This window comes from Spodoptera frugiperda, chromosome 25, assembly GCF_023101765.2.
Source record: "Spodoptera frugiperda isolate SF20-4 chromosome 25, AGI-APGP_CSIRO_Sfru_2.0, whole genome shotgun sequence".
Taxonomy (NCBI): domain Eukaryota; kingdom Metazoa; phylum Arthropoda; class Insecta; order Lepidoptera; family Noctuidae; genus Spodoptera; species Spodoptera frugiperda.
Window position 1 is genome coordinate 16,473,756 of NC_064236.1, and position 21,498 is coordinate 16,495,253.

Genomic DNA, 21,498 nt, shown 5'->3' on the forward strand with positions numbered 1-21,498 from the left:
TACAGTTGCGATCGCTTCATCAACGAGGTAGTGGCTATATTACCACTTGCCTGGAAGCCAAGTCTGATATCTGCGTCAGCCTACAATGTTGCGGATTTGGAGTGCGACACAGTGTGCGCAGTAGGTATGTAACACCGTTTTTGTGTCGCCCCGGGTTTCGAACCCAACACCTACGCAGCCGCCGGCGAAGGAATCTAACGTGCCAACAGCTGCGCCGTGTGTCGCGGAATGCTGCTCATAATTATGAGCCTCTAGCATGGCTCGTTGAGTTCCTCGTCAAACAGTTAAGTAAGAAAGCCGATAATATAATAATTAATTTATTATCTTTATATATATAATTCTTCTGTAAGTGTGTATGTCACTGAACTTCTCTTAAACAACTGGACCGATTTTGATGAATTTTTTTGTGTGTGTTCAAGGGGATCTGAGAATGGTTTAGATTCACAATTTTGTACGCTGGACAATGTTTTTTTAATTAATCAGACGTGTAGACAGGACAACGTCTGTCGGGTCCGCTAGTAATAATATACTTATTCATTTGTGTTTAACCACCCTGGAATCGATATGAAATATTGTATAGGTAACTTAGACACTTCAGTTTCGGTGTCTGTCATACAGTAAAATGATATGGTAGCTAGGGCCCTTCAAACGACATAGTTCTTAAAATGCAACAAGGTTGAGAAAATTTTAAACATTGTTCTTCGACAAAAGTACCTAAGACATAAAGAAAGATCTCACGTTTACCTAAAAGTCTTAGACCCCTAAATGTAAGCAGATTTGTAGGTATACCCCAACCGGTATTGAAAGCAAAAGCTAGTATCTATCTGCCATCTGCCATCTTGCAACTTAATGACTATAGGGTATTTTCAGTTCGGCTTTAAAGTTCTAGACAAAATGCACTACATCAGTGTTCTGGACAGCAAGACAGTTACTGGTCACGTTATTCCCGACCTTGGAATACCAAATACATACATACATATCGTCACGCCTTTAATCCCCGAAGGGGTACGTAGAGGTGCACATTATGGCATGTAATGCCACTGTACAATGTACACCCACTTTTCCCAATTTATGTTATAAGTCCCATGTTGGTGGTGAGCCTATTGCCATATACCGCACACATTTCCAGACTCCGTGCTACTACTGAGAAATTTTCGAAAATCCGAAAAAAGCTCACTAATACTTTGCCCGATCCGGGAATCGAACCCAAGACCCCTTGTTCGGCAGTCGCACTTGCGACCACTCGACCAACGAGGTAGTCTGGAATACCAAATGTAACCTTATATTTACAATCAGAAGCCTATGCACATGTTGTAATTTAAAGCAGAAAACATCTGCGGATGACATAGCAATAGATACGTAAGCATTATCAAGAGATAATGCTTACGTATCTATAGGAAGACCTTTCACTATCTATTGAGACTCAACGGCTAAACGTTCCCGGAATCGCTCTGTGAATATAATACAATATTTACATATGAAGTACGTCTCACTCGGTTTATCTGCACTGCAGTAACCCAACGCATCAAAAAACTGACTCATAAAATTGGTTACAAGATATTTTGGGGCGCATTAACCGACGACAATAAGTCACATTCGGAAATATTGTCACGTCCCTCACGGTGACACACACATAAAGCGCTGTCACCCTATTATACTTCATTAAATTCACTCTATAACAACCATATTTTCCTAAGTAGGTCTTTTATTTCGACATTATTCAATTCTCCATCTCATTCTCATATTGTAACGCGCTCGAGTGGGAAAGGGACGCACAAACAAATTTGTCAAAACCGTAGCAACTGTCATCGGGTTTCAACCAATAAATCCGCAAGGATGGGATAGCTATTATGTCTGATATGACAATACACAGATTGACGCGACCGAAATCTATAAACTTTAAAAGTTAATACGCGCCTGTTGCATACTTTGCCAAAAGAATTTAAACTTAACTGCATAGATCAAAGAGTCCAAACTTAGGGGTGTGCTAATGTATTCGCAGGTAATAGTAAATTAGACTCTATGTACGTTTGTTAAAGTTGTATTTCGTATTGAAAGTGTTGCTTTTGTTGATGGGATGTGCCCACAAAAAATCCTCAATAGAATGTGAACAAAAGCTCATAAAAGTTTGAGATTAATCGGGGATTTGTGCACAATAATACACACACATGCCGCTGACACGGTGTAGTTTGACTGTTTGTCCGTCATTTTGTTAAGGGGGCACATCATTATTATTGATTCACGTTAGTTCCCGGTTTAGGGTTTTATTTTCGGTTCTATTTCCTTAGCCTGACAAATTAGTTCCATATTCGTTTTTCCTTTAAAAAAACATTGCCCCACACTATTCTGTCGTATAACCTTATGTTTGGTATATAACCATTTCTGTTTAATCGTATGTACTAGAGCAGTGGTTACCAAAGTTATCTTGGACTACGAACTATCTAAATCATGTTCCCAAACTCAGGATCTGCCTTCAGGGAATTAAACCGTTACCAACGTGATAATCAAATACAGAACGATTGAATAGTGCGTCTTCTACAGACAAGGCTCACTAAAAAATCGCTTGCGACCCTCCAATGGTTTGGGAAACCCTGTATAAGACCATGTTTTTGCCTTTTCTTATTTTTCTTTCATTCGGTTTAGTTTCAAACCTTATCTATTTGAGTTGTTTTTTTCGGCTCTGCTGTAGGATACCCTGAGCACTGGCAAAATTCTGGAAGATTTTTTTAGTTTCTAAATGACTTACTAATTTTCATGAAATATATCTTAAATATTATTTTTTTTTAAAGGCCGTTTAACCATGAAAGTGTTTATTTTTTCATTTAGGTATGTTATGGCTTCAATACATGCTGATTTTCTCAATTACTTTTCTATTGGTATCTAGCCTAATAGCACTAAGGGCTTACATACATTATATACTTATTTTATGCCCTTTTTTTGAGGGGGGAAAATCATCCAATGACTTCTCCCGCCTTGGGCGAGGCGAGAAGGAGTGTCAGACTCTTACTGACTAAAAACCACCCTGTTCCTTCTCCTGCTTTTCGAGCCGGAGCCCAGGTAAACCCGCTAGGTAGTCCGCTATTTTATGCCCTTATACCCGTATTTTTAAACTGGTCACTAATAATATCATTAGATCTTAAGACGGGGTATTTATCATGTTTATTAATTTCTATGAGTTTCTGGCATTTCGGCACTGTTGACAAGCGCCATGATCACGGATGATCTCCTAGAATTTAATAAACATGGTGAAAGTTTCAAGTTCTAATGATATGAACTAATTATTATGTTTGACGATTTATAAGATTGAACTAATATTAATTTGTTGCTTTATATTTGTCCGTGCGTCAAATCACAAACACGGTATCTTCCTTGAGTTAATGTTGAAATGATAACACATTCGTTATAGACATTTAATATATTTAAAGCTTCACATTTAGAAATATTATGTACAATAGTAACACTTAGTAAAGATTAGATAATATATAATTGGATACCTAGGTATAATTTTCCAGAGGAAATACATATCTTAGTTAAAATTATTTAGTATTATTTGTGCTTTATACGGAGAAAATAAAAGATTTTTAGGACTAAAGTGTTTAGTGGTTGGATCTGTTTTGAGTTATATTTTCTTAAACATTACATTATAACATGTGATAGCAGGTTTGGTTGGATAACCATACAGAATAATACATTAAGTACATTTTACTCAAACTGAAATGTTTAGATTAGATACTTAAAATATAGTACAATTATTATTTTTAAGTACTGAAACTATTGAAAGTGATTTTATTAATTTTGTCTTTTAGATATATATTTCCAGTGTTCATATAGATTATAGAGCATGGCCATAATATTACAATTTAGTACAAGATGACATGATGCATTTACACTACATTAATCAATCTACGAATCATTATTCTAAATTCTATTTGCTATACATTTATACACAGTAAGCCTCAACAGTACACATTAATATTAATTTTACATTATCGGCTTACTCACGTAACTGTTTGATGAGAAACTCGACTAGTTTCAAGCCATGCTAGAAGCTCATATTCATGAGCAGCATTCCGCGACACACGACGCCGCTGTGAGTAAGCCGATAACGTTTCAATTCAGTACGTCTCACGAAAGTTATGATAAAATTACAGTTTACACATTAATGTTTTGTTTTTGAGAAAATTTTAAAATTGTGACTAGAATTTTCTTTCATTACTGTTGTTGAATTTATTTTGTATTACAGTGCACGCGGAACCAGTTGACCGCGCGCGTTAAACTTTATTTAAAAGTTAATTTATCATTGTTTCAATAATTAAACAATATACGATGTCATTAGAATTTGAGACATGATATATACCAGATTCATTTATGTCTATAAGCTTCCGATATTTCGGCACTGTTGCATGCGCCATGATCGCGGATGAACTGATGAGTTCATCATGAGTTCAAACATGATAAATATCCAGTCTCAAATTCTAATGATAGTGATAGTGACCACGTCAGTTCATATTATAATATGCGATATGTCGAGACTGGTCATCAATCATCATTGTCTAATTTCATAACCGCCCCCTAGCACCTAAGGAGTCCAACTATGTAGTTCCGCGCGCACTATATACCTACGTATCTACCTGTTTTTTTTCTGGTACTACCTACTTTGATTGTATAGTGTTGAGATGTATTTTATCTCCTATTTTATGTTATCCTTGTAAAACCATCGAATAATGTATCAAGAAGTCTTTATCTTAGTTTAAACATTGGAAACACCTATAACAATTATAATCAACTTCTATATAAGTAGGTAACATTGACAAACGAACTACCATTTTCTAATATTAGACAGACACTGATAATAATATATGATAATAAAAACATATTTTTTTAAATCACTTATATATGTGTTTCAAATAATCCTTAATAATATACTGTGTAGGCATACGAGTTTATTATGCTGATCCTACGTAAAGACAATTTCGAGCTCTTTCGAATGGGGTCTACTCTAATGGCTCGACGAAAAACCGAAGTTTGGCGTTTATACTCTGGCAAATTTCGTAAAACAAACCATTTATCCTAGCGATTCTTTCTGTGAACGAAAAATTTAAACGGCTCTCCTGAAATTTTATTTAATGTCGCTTATACGCTATTTCCTTTTAACCGTAAAAAATAATACATTATATTTAAGTAATTTCATTATTAATTCTTAATATTATGCTGTGTGCCAAAAATTAAACGAAACTTCGGATTCGAGAACCGGAGTAGGCCCCAAGATCTTAGATTTAAAATATACGGTAAAGTATAATAAGTTTCTTTTAAGTATTAATAAGGATTCGCAATTCATAACACCACTGTTCATAACCGATACTAATCCAAAATGACTGGATCGATCTGACCAGCGCAGCGTGCACAGACGCTGTGACGTCTCGCAGCCTATTGCGCACGCTACTCGAAATGAAGAGTCCCTCTGTGTCGCAAAACAAGTAGAACCTTTCTCAGTTAATGTATGTGAGTAAACCGTGATTTTTAGTTAATTTATAATTTCTCAAGATAGTGATTATAAAGGTCATAGGGACTCTTGGGCTCAGATTTCAAGGCCAAAGATACACAACATACACTTAAAATTACACAGAAGGTTTATTATGAAAACCATTTCAGTACAATTTAAGTTTTAAGTGATATGAATAAACAATATTAGAGATTTTTAATTGGAAGAGTTATTTAATGGCGTAATCATTAAATAGCTGTTTAAGTCTTTGACTGCCAATAGGAAACTGTTGAAGGCAAATGTTCCGCTAACTTCGTGGTGGTCACCGGTGACCACCACGGCGTTCAACAATGGCGTAGCCGCTTAATAATGGCGTAATCAATAAACAGCTCTTTAACAATGGCGTAGCTATTTATTAATGGCGTAATCAATAAACAGCTCTTTAACAGTGGCGTAGTTATTTAATAATGGCGTAATCAATAAACAGCTCTTTAACAATAGCGTAGCTATTTATTTTGTTAATGGCGTAATCAATAAACAGCTCTTTAACAGTGGCATTGCTGTTTGTTAATGGCGTAATCAATAAACAGCTCTTTAACAGTGACGTAGCTATTTATTAATGGCGTAATCAATAAACAGCTCTTTAACAATGGCGTAGCTATTTATTAATGGCGTAATCAATAAACTGCTCTTTAACAGTGGCGTCGCTGTTTGTTAATGGCGTAATTATTCAGCTCTTCCTTTTGTGTACATATCGGCTAGGATCCGTTCTATTGGGATGTCACCAATAGTAGCTCGGAAGAACAGCTCGACTATGGTAAAACTTGGCACGTTCTTGATGATGGGTATGAGGTCCATGAGACGGCTTGACCTACGCAGGTGCAGTGGATATGCCCGGAGACAATACTGAAAACAAATAGTTGATGTTAATGGTTTTTTATAAGTATTTATATTATTTTACCTATATGAAAGATGTGTACTATAAGGCTATATATTAATAACGGAATTAAGACTGCTAGACTTACCTCATTCAACATATGCATTGACTGTTTCTCGAGGAGAGCAACGGCGGCAACTTTCTGCAGTTTCTTGTTCTCCGAGCCGGTGCTGCTGGGACTGCCGCCGCCGTCCTTGTCTAGGTGACTATTGAATAGCATTATGGCCCGGAGACAAGCGTATTCATTTGCATCAGGATTTAAATTTGAAATTTCCTCCAATGATTTTTCAAAGAATTCAATTTCTTTTTTATTAACTACAATTGAATTGTTCCTATCTACTAGCATGTTTAAATCCATGGGGTAAAGATATTGAGCAGCCCCTAGAATGAAAAGATTTTTCCAAGAGTTTTCAAGAATAGCAAGTCTATCTTCCATGGAAAGATTAACGAATGCTGGAAGGTTTTGAGACCACTGCACGTTCATGAAAAGCAGTCTAGCAGCTGATTCACAAATTGTTGATGAGTCGCTTGGCCTGAACATCGCCGGGTTGAATATGGGTGGTGACGGCGGCATCCGTAACATGGGAGTAATTGGAGTATTAAATATGCCCATAGACGGGTAATTGTATGGATTATACAGTGGCAATGGTGGCGGTGCTACCATGGTATGTTTTGGTAAGGCTAGATTCAGCGGAGGAGGTCCTGGTACCGGCACGTCAGAGCCCGGCGGTGGATCTTTTAAAAAGAGTGCCATTTGGCGCCGTATGGTGGAATTTCGCGGGCCTCTCTCATGCTGGACAGCTGAAATGAAAACCATATTTGTATACATTTTTCTGGAAATATTTTCAGTATTGCTTGTTGGTGTTGAAGATTAATAAGATATATACCATTTTTGTTCATGCCAACCTTCAGACATTTCTGTAGGCGGCAGGCGCGGCATTGGTTTCTATGGGCTTTATCAACGACGCAGTCGCCGTTGTTCCGAGATTTGCACGTGTAGCGTCGGTCGCGTCGCACGGATCGCTTGAAGAATCCTGCGCAGCCATCGCAGGCAAACACACCGTAGTGCTTGCCTGAGGAATGATCACTGCACACCGCACACGGCACGTCGTATAGTATTCGACCTGGAGGAAGAAACAATATTCATATACATAATAATATATTTCTTTACATAATATATGCATGTACTGAATGAACTGAAATCAAGAAAAGTAAGTTTTCACAAACTTTATCTATACTAATATTATAAAGCTGAAGAGTTTGTTTGTTTGTTTGTTTGTTTGTTTGAACGCGCTAATCTCTGGAACTACTGGTCCGAATTGAATAATTCTTTTTGTGTTGGATAGTGCATTTATCGAGGAAGGCTATAGGCTATAAAACATCACGCTATGACCAATAGGAGCCGAGCAGAGCGGGTGAAACCGCGCGGAAGTAGCTAGTTGATAGATAAATCAAACAATTGGCAGTATGTACGTATAAGTAGGTACCGTTATACCGTACACGTTTCCTTAATTATATTAACTTAAACAACAATTATATACACATTACACATTGCACATAACCTTATAAATATATAATATGATACTAGCGACCCGCCCCGGCTTCGCAAGGGTGGACATTTATTTTTTAAGCTCTTTAAAAAAAATGTTTTGTATGTAAGTTTTTATAGGTTTTTTATTCGTGTTACATTTCTTTGTTTCGTACCTGCTTAACGCTTTTATTTTTGTATTTTGTTTTTATTTTAACGACTCTTTACCTTAATGCTTCACTATACACTATGTTCGCAGTAGTATTTGTAGATGGCATTAAAACATATTGGTTTTCAGGAGATTCTACTCGAGGAAGTGCAACATATGCATGAGAAAAGCACTCTTTTCTGAGATCGATGCCTACCATTGAAAAAGTTTGACCTTGGGATTTATTTATTGTAAGGGCAAACAATACCCTGACGGGAAATTAATAATAAGAATGAGGCAGGAGAGGCCACTACGGATAGTAACCGGAGTTAAAAAATAGGGCCTCTCCCGGGAGTCAGGTCCGTGGGGTCGCCACTGCCCAACAGCTCGCCACAAGCTGCCTTGCGGACGTATTAGTATTAGTATTAGCACAGATAATAATATCACACCCATTCCAGTTTATTACACTAGGTATACAATCCTATTGGTTAATACTTCTACGTTCCTCCACTTCGCTCTCTCAGTTTTTTTGTTTAAAAGCACGGATAGGCACCCTTAAGCTAATAAATCAAAGTGAGCTGACAGCATAGAGTGTTTGCGCCCGGCAAGCCAGCCAGCCCCAGCTTGGGGCCCCGCCCACCGGGTCCCACCGGGGTTATTTCTCACTTAACTTAGTGCTAGCGGATTATTTAAACAGTAGTCGAGTGGTTACGTTGTGATTGCCAAACAATGAGATTTAACTTCAGGATTTTAGATATAATTTAAAATCTATTTATTTATTTATTTAATTAATAGTACATCTACAATATGCATATAATACATTTTTAAATTATCTGACTGATACAATTCTTATATGTATATCTTTTACAGATGTACAAAACATTCTGTGCATGTAAATTTAAACATATAAAGTAGGATAGAATTAAAAAAACAAAAAAAAGATGTTAATTAGTTAGGAAACTTACAATGGAGACAAAAATGGACGGAATTAAATATATTCAAATTAAAATCTAGACAAAAGGATGCACAATTTCAGATTCTGCAATATTATTAAGAATTTATAATAAAACACTATAGTTTATGCTCTGCCAACAGAACTTGGCACTGGTCTGTAATCACTCTACTAACGGTGTAAGTATGTAGTAAATCAAATAGTTACTTCGTAGTAAACGCGCTCGTCATCTTGTTGGCAGGATATATTGATTGAACTTGAATATATTGTTAAGATCTGTAACTTTGGCTACGCTTCACGACGAGTCCCGCTACACTTTAGCGCAGACATTCGCTACGCTCTCTACGCATTCGCTTGACTAGGCGAAACTTGCGGAGATGTGAGTTTTCTGAATCCAATATTTCATTAAATACGTGAGCCAAGAGCTATGCTGGCACATCATACATGATTCTCACACGTCGAGCGATATGAATCACTTCACACTTTGTTGACCCCGGATATAAAAAGGAATATTAATATTAAAATGTGAGTGACGAAACATAGCATTGAGCAAGCATGGTGATTATTGCTCAAACCTTATTCGTGTGAGAAGAGAACTTTGGTCAACTACACACAGCCTATAGGCTGTTGTTGGAATGTCATGGTTGTCATAAGTGCGAACGATTTTTTTTCATCTCTATCATTTAGACTATACTGATTGAAACATAAACAATTATATGATAAAATGGAGAGTACGACTAATGAGTAAGAGATTTTAGATTAGATTCACAAGTGAGGCAAAGTTAGTTAGACAAATAATATAATCAAACAATAAGTATGTTGGAGGAAAATAAAGTGCTATAGATAATTATATCTAGCACATACATACAGGTACAAGGAATCATTCATTCAGTGAGGAAACGATGATTGCAGTGTCAAAATATTGTCGGACAAAACAGACTGCTGTTTACATGAATGAAAGCGGACTGTCGATGTCGGTAGCATGCGGCCTTGGTATTCATGGGGCTTTAATAAAAAACTTCGGACGGTTCCTTCGGTTGCTCGTAATAGGAAATAAGCTGGTTGTGGGTTCCGTCCGCCCAAAAGAGTAATACTTTATTCAATGAAATACCGAAGTCACGTAGGTACTAGACAACTAGGTAGGTAGACAACGATTTATTTGTAAGTACCTATTTTTGTTGATTTGACAAATCATAGAGAAAGGTAATGATGTACATATTTACTTTATTATTAATTACTTATTTCGTAGTTATAGTAATGCAAACGAGGATAATCGATTTCTATTTGCTCTATCATAAACATTAATAGGCACCTGTCTTTACATTTAGGAACAAAAATAAAACTGTATAATCTACATATCACCTATTATTTCACGAAATAAATCATTCTATAATTTGTGTACATTGACACGGTACACGGTGTACTCTAAACTCAATGCAAAACATCGCCTGATCCCACGGTTGGGAAGATAAGACCCTATATTGTCGGCCCAAAGCGAACAGTCAAAAAGGCATAAAGGCAAAGTGAATAAGACATCCCACAATGAATGCGTGAATACACTTGCGATGCAGGAAACGCGGTGTCGAGTGTTCCGTAAGAAACGCTAAACAAAACATGAAGGAGAGCTGGAACAATGTAGATAGATAATTATAGGTTCGAATTTAAAGACAGATTAATATTATTATAAAAGGTCTTCACAATGCGACCAGTGTACGGCCTGTTTTTGCCTCCTTTACTTGTCGTTCACTTCTACTGTTTGTGTGTGCGCGTTCTTAAACAAGTATATGGAAAAAAACTATTAAATAAAATAGGTAACATAATCGAAAAGTTCGTTGAAACGTGAATCGATTTCCTCAGAGCGTGGAAATGCTGCAGATTTACTTTACTACAGGCAAAAGGTTTTCATTAATGTGTGGCAGTTTTAAAGAGACGGTTTATTGTTGTTTGACTTGTACGTACTATGTACCCTTGGCGCGAAACCATTGTCGTATCAGTATAATAGTGGCTAAATATACACTTATATACTTTTTTAATTCAGGGAATATAACTGTACTTTTTCTGGTAGATACTTATGTTCCTCGGTCAGAAGATAAACATTGCCATACTCGTGGCAATGCTGCCAACCTTCTGGGCACTTTCTCTATTGACGTCGATGCAAACGTTATTTTAGGGTTTACAAATGTATATCTATCTATACTTACATATAATAAATCTGTAGAGAGATCAATTCTGTACATGAAATATACTTCCAAAATAACTATCAGCGGGTGATTAGTGATCGATACTGACGCCAAAAATGCAATCAGAAAAATTTTTGTCTGTCTGTCTGTATGTTCGTTATAGAAACAAAACCTACTCGACAGATTGCAACGAAACTTGGTACAATAAAATTATTCTTCATACTCCTGGGCAGATTATAATATACTTTTCATCACGCTACGATCAATAGGAGCAGAGCAGTGAAGGGAAATGTTGGGAAAACAGGAGAACTTACTCCATTTTTTAAGCTTCCGTCGCGTATGCACAGAAATCAGGTATGACGAAAATGTTTTCCTTAAAATTATAGCCAATGTCTATCTTTTATGGTTGACTCACAATAACACGTATAACTACCGATAGCCTATAACTTAGCAGTTCGGAGCTTTCTGATTATATTTGTCTACTCTTACGTTTATAACACTCTCAATCATCCCTAATTAAAAAATGTTAACATTATTACCTATTTAATAAAAAAAAAACTTAGAAATTGGTACAGAAACACCAAAGATATACATGAATTACGCTTTACTCTTCCGTTACTGAGTGACTGACAGCAGACAACGCACAACCGAAACTACTGGCAGTAGAGAACTGAAGTTTGGCATATTTGTTTCATGGGAGGAGTAGGCTACCACTAAGAGAGGATATTTGGAAATTCCCTCCCAACGGGGAAAAAAGGGGGATAAATTGTTTTTCATTTCATTCATATACATACATAAAAGTCATTATTCCACGCGGACGAAGTCGCGGGTAAAATCTAGTAGTAAATAATTTAGATTTCTTTTATTTTTTAATTATTACCTAAGTTTTTTAAATTTAATTTATAATCAAAGTATTAATTTATCCTATTTTTTTTTAATAATCAATGGTCTTTTCCTGCTCATAAACGTTCAAAAAGTTGTTAGGTTAAGTTTAATAGGCTCATCGATTTCGATTTTTATCAACCGTGCGAACGCCCACCTGTGTCAAATGGACCCGGCGTGTGTGATGCAATGGCGTGACTGCCGTAACTTAGGGTCAAAACAACGCATGATGATTATTAATCAAGGATGTTATTTAAATAACAATTTATTTGAAATACTCGTATCTCGCGTATTGAGTTCCCACATCAATTTTGGTGTGACTTTTGTTGATAGGTAATGCGAACCCTACTTGTGAATATGATATGTGGTCTTTGTCCAAAATGGAAATTTTTGGTAGTATTACACTAGTCGTAAAGTATTTTGTTATATGTATACTTCATATTATGCTACTCGTATTTTATTATGGTCAATTGGTAATAAATAAAATAAATTTAAATCGTAAAAATAACATAAATAAATATTTTCATTATCTTTTTATTACAATTAAATAATATTAAAACACCATGAAATCAGAGAACGTAATGTTTTCTTGTTAAGCTTGTACTTAACCTTTTCTTTTAAATATTTTTATTAAAATAATATAGTTCGTTAAGTTTTTATTTTCGTTACATTTCAAATAAAAGAATCATAAAACAAATGTAATAGACGGTATCACTACTGGGTTATTTCGCGTTCCACGGGGTGGGGGTGTAAACGGCGGCAGATGCGCGAGCGCACCTCGTGGGAATAACGCTGATGGGTCAAATTGGCTGGGACACGTCATCTCATACATTGATAATTAACTGCTGATGAACGTGGAGGCAAAATATACGGTAGTAAAACAATATATTCATGTCCGGCCAATTTATTTAGTTTGGACTATTTATATTGAATGACGGATAACTATTATTAATACTAACTAGATGTATGTAACTAGAATAATTTTAAAATAAGTACTCACTCGACGAAGCCGATACAGAATGCATTGTCGACCTGCTATTTCGTCACCATATCTGCAAAGAAAACAATTAAATGTTTAAAAAGTATTCGGAGCTTAAGAAATATTTTCACACAGGAACGATCGAGCCACGTAACACTCAAGTGCAAATCTTTCGCTCGCGGTTTTCAAGAGCACTCGAGAATCAATGTAAAGAAAGGAATCAATCAAGAATAGCAACAAATGTAAGAAAATAAAGTTCTATTGTATTTTGGCTTTGTGGCTGACATCTTTTGGTCACAAAGCTGAGAGCTACTCGTATTTTTGTTCATTATTTCTATTGTTCTAGTGGCCACTTTGTATAAACGGCTATTGCGGAGAGCCATGGAGTGCTACCGTTTGGTTTGGAACACTTACAATCATTATGCCACAATGTGCGTGTGAACGGAATTGTACTTTTATTGAGATATAAAATATTCGCTTTTGTACATATTCATATTCATGTTAAATAGTTTTGTAACAAGTATTGAATAAAATCTTGCACGGCTAGAGTTCTTAATGTGTTTGAAAAATATATAAACGGATGATTATTTTATTATGATAATAAATAATGTAAAATTGTATTATTACTTAAATATTTTCAGATTATAAATATTAAATATTGTACAAATAATAAAAAAATACTAAATATGTACATAGTTACTTTTGCGTAATGTACTTAGGTATTATCTTATAAATAAAACATTATAATTCAATCGCAAAATACAATTTAACAAGCGATAATATTTCAAGACCAGAAGTTATTCAATAGATAAAGCATTCTTAGAAATCAAACAATTGACGTTTTGTTTGCATAAAGAAAGAACGTTTAGTCGGAATACAGTAGCAGTTTCTCACTCTTTTATCTGTCGGTCACTTAGAAGTAGGATTGCGTACTTTTTGCAAACGTAATTATAGACTCGCAAAACAGGTAATTAGTTTCGGATAATCTCGGTAAGTATCGGGACAAAGGATCAGATGAGCTCGGTCGAAAGGACCTGGTGCGCGCCGGAGGGTTAACAACAAAAGCGAAACCAATAATAACATCGGAAAGTCGGTAGCTTCTTGCTTTCAAAAATTGAGATGGCGCAAAAAATTACTGCTAATACGTTTTTTGAATGTTTGGGGCTAAATAGCGGAGAGAATTTGCGGACCGACATCTTTTTTTTTTTGCTTGACTTTATGCAGCTGTTGTAATAACAAACATGTCTTGTAGGGGTATATTAATCTGTAATATTTAGAGAGTAATGCATTGTGATGGGCCGCATCGTTCAATGTAAATCCCAACAAATTATGTACATAAAAAGAGGCTGCGAGATTTCTAAAAACTGTACTGAATATTTATGAAGTATGAACTGCTATTCGTTTACTGACAAACCTACTAAAGGACATTCTAAAAAGCACCGTAAACTGTTTCAAACACTAAAATGACTAATCAAAATTTTATAAAGAATATCACACTAAACTTAATAAATATCAAAAGTTACCAACCTACCAAGATATAGAAATAACTGCCAAAATTATTCAAAATAATTTATCTATGTTCTTACCACTAAGTTTTAGACCTAATTCAAGAAAACAAACACAAATTAAAAATTAAAGAAATCAATACAAAGTGACTTACACTGCTTTACAGGTATTCTTGTGTAATGCTAACGAATGCCGATAAGGGACGTGTTGACGTGTTAAAACAATTAAAAATTAAGGCAGCAAGCGTGACGCTAGCGCATTAATACGAAACCTTAACAACTTGACAAATAAGCGAATATTAATTTCAGCATTAACGGCACTTGGTTATTGTTTTCTATCGAGAAATTCATTTAACGCAACCTCCAACAAATTATATTCGCGTGTTATTATTGATTAGCGAATTTAACAGGTTTTCATTATGTTGGCAACTACTCACACATGCGAGGGTTTAGTACTATAGTCCTAGATATAACTTACTTGCTTTAATAATACAGGCCATACAATAAATTATGAGCTGCGGACTACCTAGCGGGTTTACCAGGGTTCAAGCTCGAAAAGCAGGAGTAGGAACGGGGTGGTTTTTAGTCAGTAAAAGTCTGACACGAAACCCTCTAGCATTGCCCAAGGCGAGAGAAGACATTGAATAATTTTCTCTCCCCCCCCCCCAAATACAATTTATAATATATACCTAGTCCTTAACTGTGATAAAATTCATTAATTAGTTAACGGTATTATTATTTCCTCTTTCTAATTCACTTTCATATAACCTGTAGTTTTTCGATGTCACTCTAACACCGGTGTCGGGAGAGTTTCATGATCTACGTTTATCTAGTTCATCTTGTCTGTTACAATGTGTGTAATATTTTTACTATAAGCACTGCACTCTACAACTGACATAGTAAAACATTTGTCATATAAGACTCATCTGATTGCTACTGTTACACAAATAAATCTTTCTCATATGGAGTTGGGACAAGGAGGCAAGTCACTACGTTTACTCAATGTGGATTGCCAAAGTCAAATTTAAGTATGTATAAGTTGAAAAAAAAAAAATTACAGTCTTCACACAATTTTTTTCTCCACCTTATAACTTTGTAAAAGTCACATTGCTATTTGCGAGGTTTCTCACTCGCACCCTCATGGGTTGGAAGTGACCTTAACCTGTGGGCTTCCTAAATGCTCCTCACAGTGCTAATAACTATAATATACAAACTTAAAAATAAATATGTACTTAATACAATAAACGTAAGCATATTTTATGCTAAACGGTTTTAATAGGCTCTATTCTATTAATCGGGGCGTTCGTTTGATATCCATAATGGAGATAGTTGTAAATAAAAATAAAAGATTAATAAATTGTCATCATCAAGATTAAGAGTGTGTACCAAAAATCTGATTGATTTGTCGCAAGAAAGGGGGTGAAATTTCAATTTTAAAATTTTACCCGAACAAACAAAAAAGTCAGAATTAATTATTTTTTTTACCATTATAGTTGTACGTGGTATTACAGTTCATTGACTACAATGTTCTACGAAATTTGCAAAGCCTTGTGTGGGTGTACCATCTTACAGAAAAATATATTAGAGGTACCTACTACAAGTCTAATATAAGGTTTGCAACCAATTTACGTCATTAGGACCTATTCCTATGCGCTTAAGAGACGTATTCTTCAACTCTAGGAATCACAAGTAAGATGTTTCATATATATTTTTATAACATAAAATAATGATAACACCTTTTATACATATTTGTCGAAGAAGTACACAATACCTATGTATATATTAAGGGTCGGTCTATGTGAACCAATGAATATGATTGGTGGATACCAAACGCATCCACAGCAACGTAGCGTAGCACATTTCTGGTGAAAACGCATCCTTAGTTTGATAACGCGCGCTTAACGCTTGCCATCTGACCTTAGGCTAATGATGATCATGAAATATATATTTTTTTATCATCCATTATCCTCTTCCGCCTTGGCCGAGGCGAGAGGGAGTGTCAGACTCTTATTGACTTAAAACCACCTCGTTCCTATTCCTGCTTTTCGAGCCGGAGCCCCGGTAAGCCCGCTAGGTAGTCCGCAGCTTCGGATCAGGCATCAGCCCTACTGGGCCCCATCTGTGGTGGTCTGATGGCTCTATGAGGCGCGCGCGGATCGCGACGCGTCGTAAGCAACGGGTCATGAAATATACTTAGGTATTGCTTGTGCCATTTGAGAAAAAAAGTTTTGAGTTAATCAGTTGTCATTATCCCTATTCCGATAACAGACAATGCATAACAGTCTGTTATTTGAACTGTGGCTGTGATTTGCAACAATATTGTTATTTAGTATCTGTACAATACCTATTACTTACTATAGTACCTGTGATATAATAGATACACTTCACGTGTACACACAGCAATACGTGTTGTAGTAATTGTTTCATGCGTTGCGGCTTTGTTCGAAACTCCGTATTAATCTGGATTGTATTAGGGAAATGTATTGAGCACATTATTATCTGCCTTCACGTGGAATTCAGTAGAAAATTAAACTAAAATGAATCTGTTAGTTCAAAGCTATGTAATAACATAGCTTTGAACTAACAGATTCATTTTAGTTTAAAACTGCTTATCGCAACGTTTAGTTGGTGAATTTTGAAAAGTAATTAATTAGTAAAAACCGATCATGTCGGAACACTGTTTACAGTTAATTTCACAATTAGTAAACTGCTGTAAGGGATGCATGTACTCGCTTTTTGAGAGGGTTTCTAACCAATAGATTTCATTCATATACACATATTTTAAATACCTATATGGGCTATATGTAAATGTTAATGTATGTATATGTAGGTTATAGGTGTAAACGTAAAGGAAAGTTGGACAGTTAAAAATTTAAGGTTTCTGTAGCACGTGTCGCGAAGTTTACATTATACGTGTTAAGTCACCTAGGTTTGTTAGGAAAGAGTTCCTTCTTCGAATCGTTTACAAGTTTTCTCGACATAGGTAACTGTCGGGACATGGGTAACTGTATGTAAGTAGGTACTTTTCATAAAAAGGTTTTCGTAATATGTAACTGTAGATAGTCAATGCTTACAGCTTTAATCAAAATGAAATTTTTATGTACAACGTTCTAGGATAGTAATGTCCGAAGAGTTCAATGGAGAGTTACTTGAGACTACGTTTATTCATGAGCGATGCTGATTGCTCACCATCAGGTGATCCGCCATCTTGTGTTTCCCAATACCATAAAAAATGGAGTAAATAGCGAGCAGTTTTTAACAAGATGCATAAAATGTGATGAAAGCTGAAGAAGTTATACTAATTGTTATTATTTCAACACGAAAGTTTATTTATTTATTTATTTCGTACATACATCTATCTTTACAGTTTATCTTTTTAGTTAGTGTAATCTATGCAGTGTATGGCTATACGTATGTATAAGTTCCATTTTTACAAAAATAATCAGTAAATAGATATAGATTTACAATCTAAGTATAAGTTTTATTTCTGAGACGTGGACAAAGCCGCTGCCAAAAGCTATAGCTTAAGTATTTTACTAAATGGCGCCCTCTCGTTTTGTGCTTACCCCCATGTGACATCTTGACATTATACGAGTCGTAATATCAAATTTCCCTAAAATCTTAAACTCTTTCAATGGCACCCGCATGTACCTACTTGGCAGGCCACTTGATAGTACCGACCTACCGCAGATTATAATAGTCCTGGTAATTACAACCAATGTAACATTACGCCTTCATTTTCGAACTTCGAAGGCAAACTTCGGTAATGTTGACACAGGTTAGGTAAAGTTGCCACGGCCTGCTTTGTGGCAACTTTACCTACAGTTAGGGTTGGCAATAAATGTTTTTTTCTTGTTTGTGTGTATGTAACCATTTTTCTAAATTTCCCAGCATTAGTCTGGTCCCTACTTATAAATAATAATTTTAAATACTTATATTATTTTGTCGCCTTTTTTTACAATTTTAAACATAAATACTTAAAATTTTAGAACTTAATTTAGTTTAAAAGGGAACAATATTTATGTCAGATATTTTGTTAAATATATAAAATGTGTTTTAATATATTGAAATTATTCGAGATTTCGTGTCACTATCGATTTTTTTAGAATTATGGCGCAGTACTTTGCCTGATCCGTGTAAACTCAGAACTTCGTGCTAAGGCTAATATGTTAAGCTAAGCTAATAATGCCTACTTCACATATCTATTATTTTAAATAAATCCGACATTTGTAACCAACATCAAGGCTTTCTTTAAAATAGATATGGACAAATCTAACAAAGTTAAGTTTGTCACTCTTTAATCATGTAATTTGAGTTCATTGAAAATCAAATTATCCAGATTTTTTTTTTAACATAATTTATACTGACACCATTAACAGAATATTTAAAGAACACTAGAAATAGTTAGCAAGCCCACCGTCTACTGCTAAAACGTTGCGGCTTCGATTCCCGCACGGAGTAGATTCACCGAGTGACCCACTGATTACGTCATTGTTCCGGAGGCCTTATTGTAACACTACTATTCAATGTATTGATTGCAATAATACAATGTTATTAGTAACGGTGACTGATGGACTTACTAGTTAACCCAGAGATGCAGATTCAATTGTACATTCCAATTACTATCTCCGTTTGTTTGGCTTTGTGTCAAATGTAGTTTGCATTAGTACCTTATCTGGATTTACAGAAATCCCAATTTGATTTACTGGTAGATAGGTAACGCACGGTTTCCTGCCAGTCTCAATATTCGTAGTCAATGCTTAACTTATATGTTGGTAGATTTGGATACAAAAGATAGGACTTGACACTAGCTCCATACAAAATGTGTCAACATTTTGTTACTAGTAGCAAATCTACCCAGATGTGCCCTGTAGGTTTTTGGGCAGAGATTAGGCATGTGTGATTTTTTTTTGAGGGTGGAAAATCATCCAATGGCTTCTCCCACATTGGGCGAGGTGATACGGAGCGTCACACTCATCCTGACTAAAAACTACCCCGTTCCTACTCCTGATCAAACTCCTACTCCTGATCAGTATTATTTGTGTTCAAAATTGTAATATTCAAGAATTTGTATCCTTATTTGTACGCGTCTTGGGTGAGGCGAGAGGGAGTGTCAAACTCTTACCGATTAAAAACCACCCCGTTCCTTCTTCTGCTTTTTGAGCCGAAGCCACGGTAAGCCCGCTAGGTAGTCTGCAGCTCCGGATCAGATTAGGCATGTATAAAGCTTCAATGACGCTACCGTACTATCCCTTAAGAAAATATTTTTATCAAAAATCTTTATTACTTTTCATTAAAAATAATACTCATGCGAGTGAATCCACGTGCAAACACACATAAACGCCATCTTAAAGGATTTAGTTGCACCTGTACTTAACACCCGTTTTGTTAACACACAAAAATAAAACGTACACAGCATTTCCCGGTAGTAAAACCCTCATATTTTTCAAGAATAATCTAATCCATAAGAGAGCTTAAGCGCAGAGAAAATCTAGAAACCCTTTAGCATCTAGGATTCTAGTAACTGCTTGGTCTTTTATCTGCTTTGTGCTTGTGTTATCCTGGCACCAAAGGACTAGGTACATAAGCTTTCAAAGAAAACTGAAGTTTCCATAAATATTTTACATCTCTCCTTTATTTATTTATTTCTTTATTTTTCACTGAAAGGTGTTCCGAGAATATTCAGATCCGTATTAAAAGATCTGTTTTTATATGTACTTTGTTTGCACTTTAATGCATAAACCGCTTAACCGTTAAGATGGATTTTAATAAAGTAAAATTTATAACTTTATTTAAATCCGCGACGGCGCAAAAACAGAAAGCTTTTTTTAAAGGGGGAAAATCATCCAATGACTTCTCCCACATTGGGTGAGGTAATACGGAGTGTTATATTCTTACTGACTAAAAACTACCCCGTTCCTACTCCTGCTTGAACCGATAACCCTAGGTCATCTGCAATTGGAGCGTTTTTATAATTGGTAGGATCAGTATTATTTGTTATCAAAATTATAAAATTCAAGAATTTGTTTCTTTATTTGAACGCGCTCAACTTCGGAACTACTGGTTCGAATTGAATAAATCTTTTGTGTTTGATAGTCAATTTATAGAGGAAGGCATATAATCTACAAAAGCTCACGCTACGATCAATAGGAGCCGAGCAGTGGATAAAACCAGGACTAACTAGAAATAAGATAAAAATGCCAGACTTTTGTGCTTGAAAAATTGACAGACATGGAATGAGGTAGCGGCCGCAGCAGGGTCCTTTAATGCTTGCATTGTGCTCCATAGATTGAACAACCGATTAAATTAAAATTGATTTAAGACTCTTTTATAGAAAAGACTTTAAGAGACTGATTTTTAAATGAAGAGTTAAAACATTATTTTACTTTAATATTTTTTTTTATTTTTATTTATTCGATATAAACTAATGCTTGACTACAATCCCACCTGATGGTAAGTAGTGATGTAATCGTTGAAGGTGAGGCGCACTAGTTTCTTAAGAGCCTATTCACTCTAGACTAGAAGACAACCACATTGTAATCGGAAAATTAACTTACAATGTAAAGAAATATATGTGTGAAGTTGAATCTTGCAGCTGTTTGAAGCAGAAAGAAGAAAATAATATCTTCTACGGACTGAATTCTATTTTTCTCTATTTACAGGTTTTGTTAACGACAGCGTTCTACTCTTTGCCGATGAAAGTAAACTGATAAACGTTCCGCGTAAAACATCTGTAACTTGAAACGCCTTGTAATCTAGTATCTTGATTAAAAAACGTAAACGCTCAACAAAAAGCTTTGCACTTGACTATCCCTTTGCTTAAAGCATTAAGAAATATTATAGTACTAGATCTCGTGTAAAAATAAAAAAAAATACAATGGGAAAATAACTACTTAATTCATTAA

General features: G+C 35.4%; 2 protein-coding genes across 2 annotated transcripts in view; both read right to left on the reverse strand.

Moving 5' to 3' along the window:
- LOC118267604 (calcium-binding mitochondrial carrier protein SCaMC-2) overlaps positions 1 to 21,498 on the reverse strand; it is a 160,851-nt gene that overhangs the window by 70,552 nt on the left and 68,801 nt on the right. The window lies entirely within an intron of this gene.
- Positions 6,209 to 14,816, reverse strand: LOC118267819 (nuclear receptor subfamily 2 group E member 1). Its single transcript, XM_035582086.2, has 5 exons — positions 14,749 to 14,816; positions 13,110 to 13,161; positions 7,307 to 7,543; positions 6,508 to 7,220; positions 6,209 to 6,388 (listed from the first exon to the last, which is right to left on the reverse strand). The coding sequence occupies exons 2-5, from the start codon at positions 13,132 to 13,134 to the stop codon at positions 6,209 to 6,211; spliced, it is 1,155 nt and encodes a 384-aa protein (XP_035437979.2). The 5' UTR covers positions 13,135 to 13,161; positions 14,749 to 14,816.

Coding starts and splice junctions, on each gene's coding strand:
- LOC118267819 (XM_035582086.2), bottom strand. CDS start 13,134: ATGCATTCTGTATCGGCTTCGTCGA. Junction 7,544..13,109: donor TTCTGTATCGGCTTCGTCGA/GTGAGTACTTAT, acceptor TTCTTCCTCCAG/GTCGAATACTATACGACGTG. Junction 6,389..6,507: donor CAATGCATATGTTGAATGAG/GTAAGTCTAGCA, acceptor ATTTGTTTTCAG/TATTGTCTCCGGGCATATCC.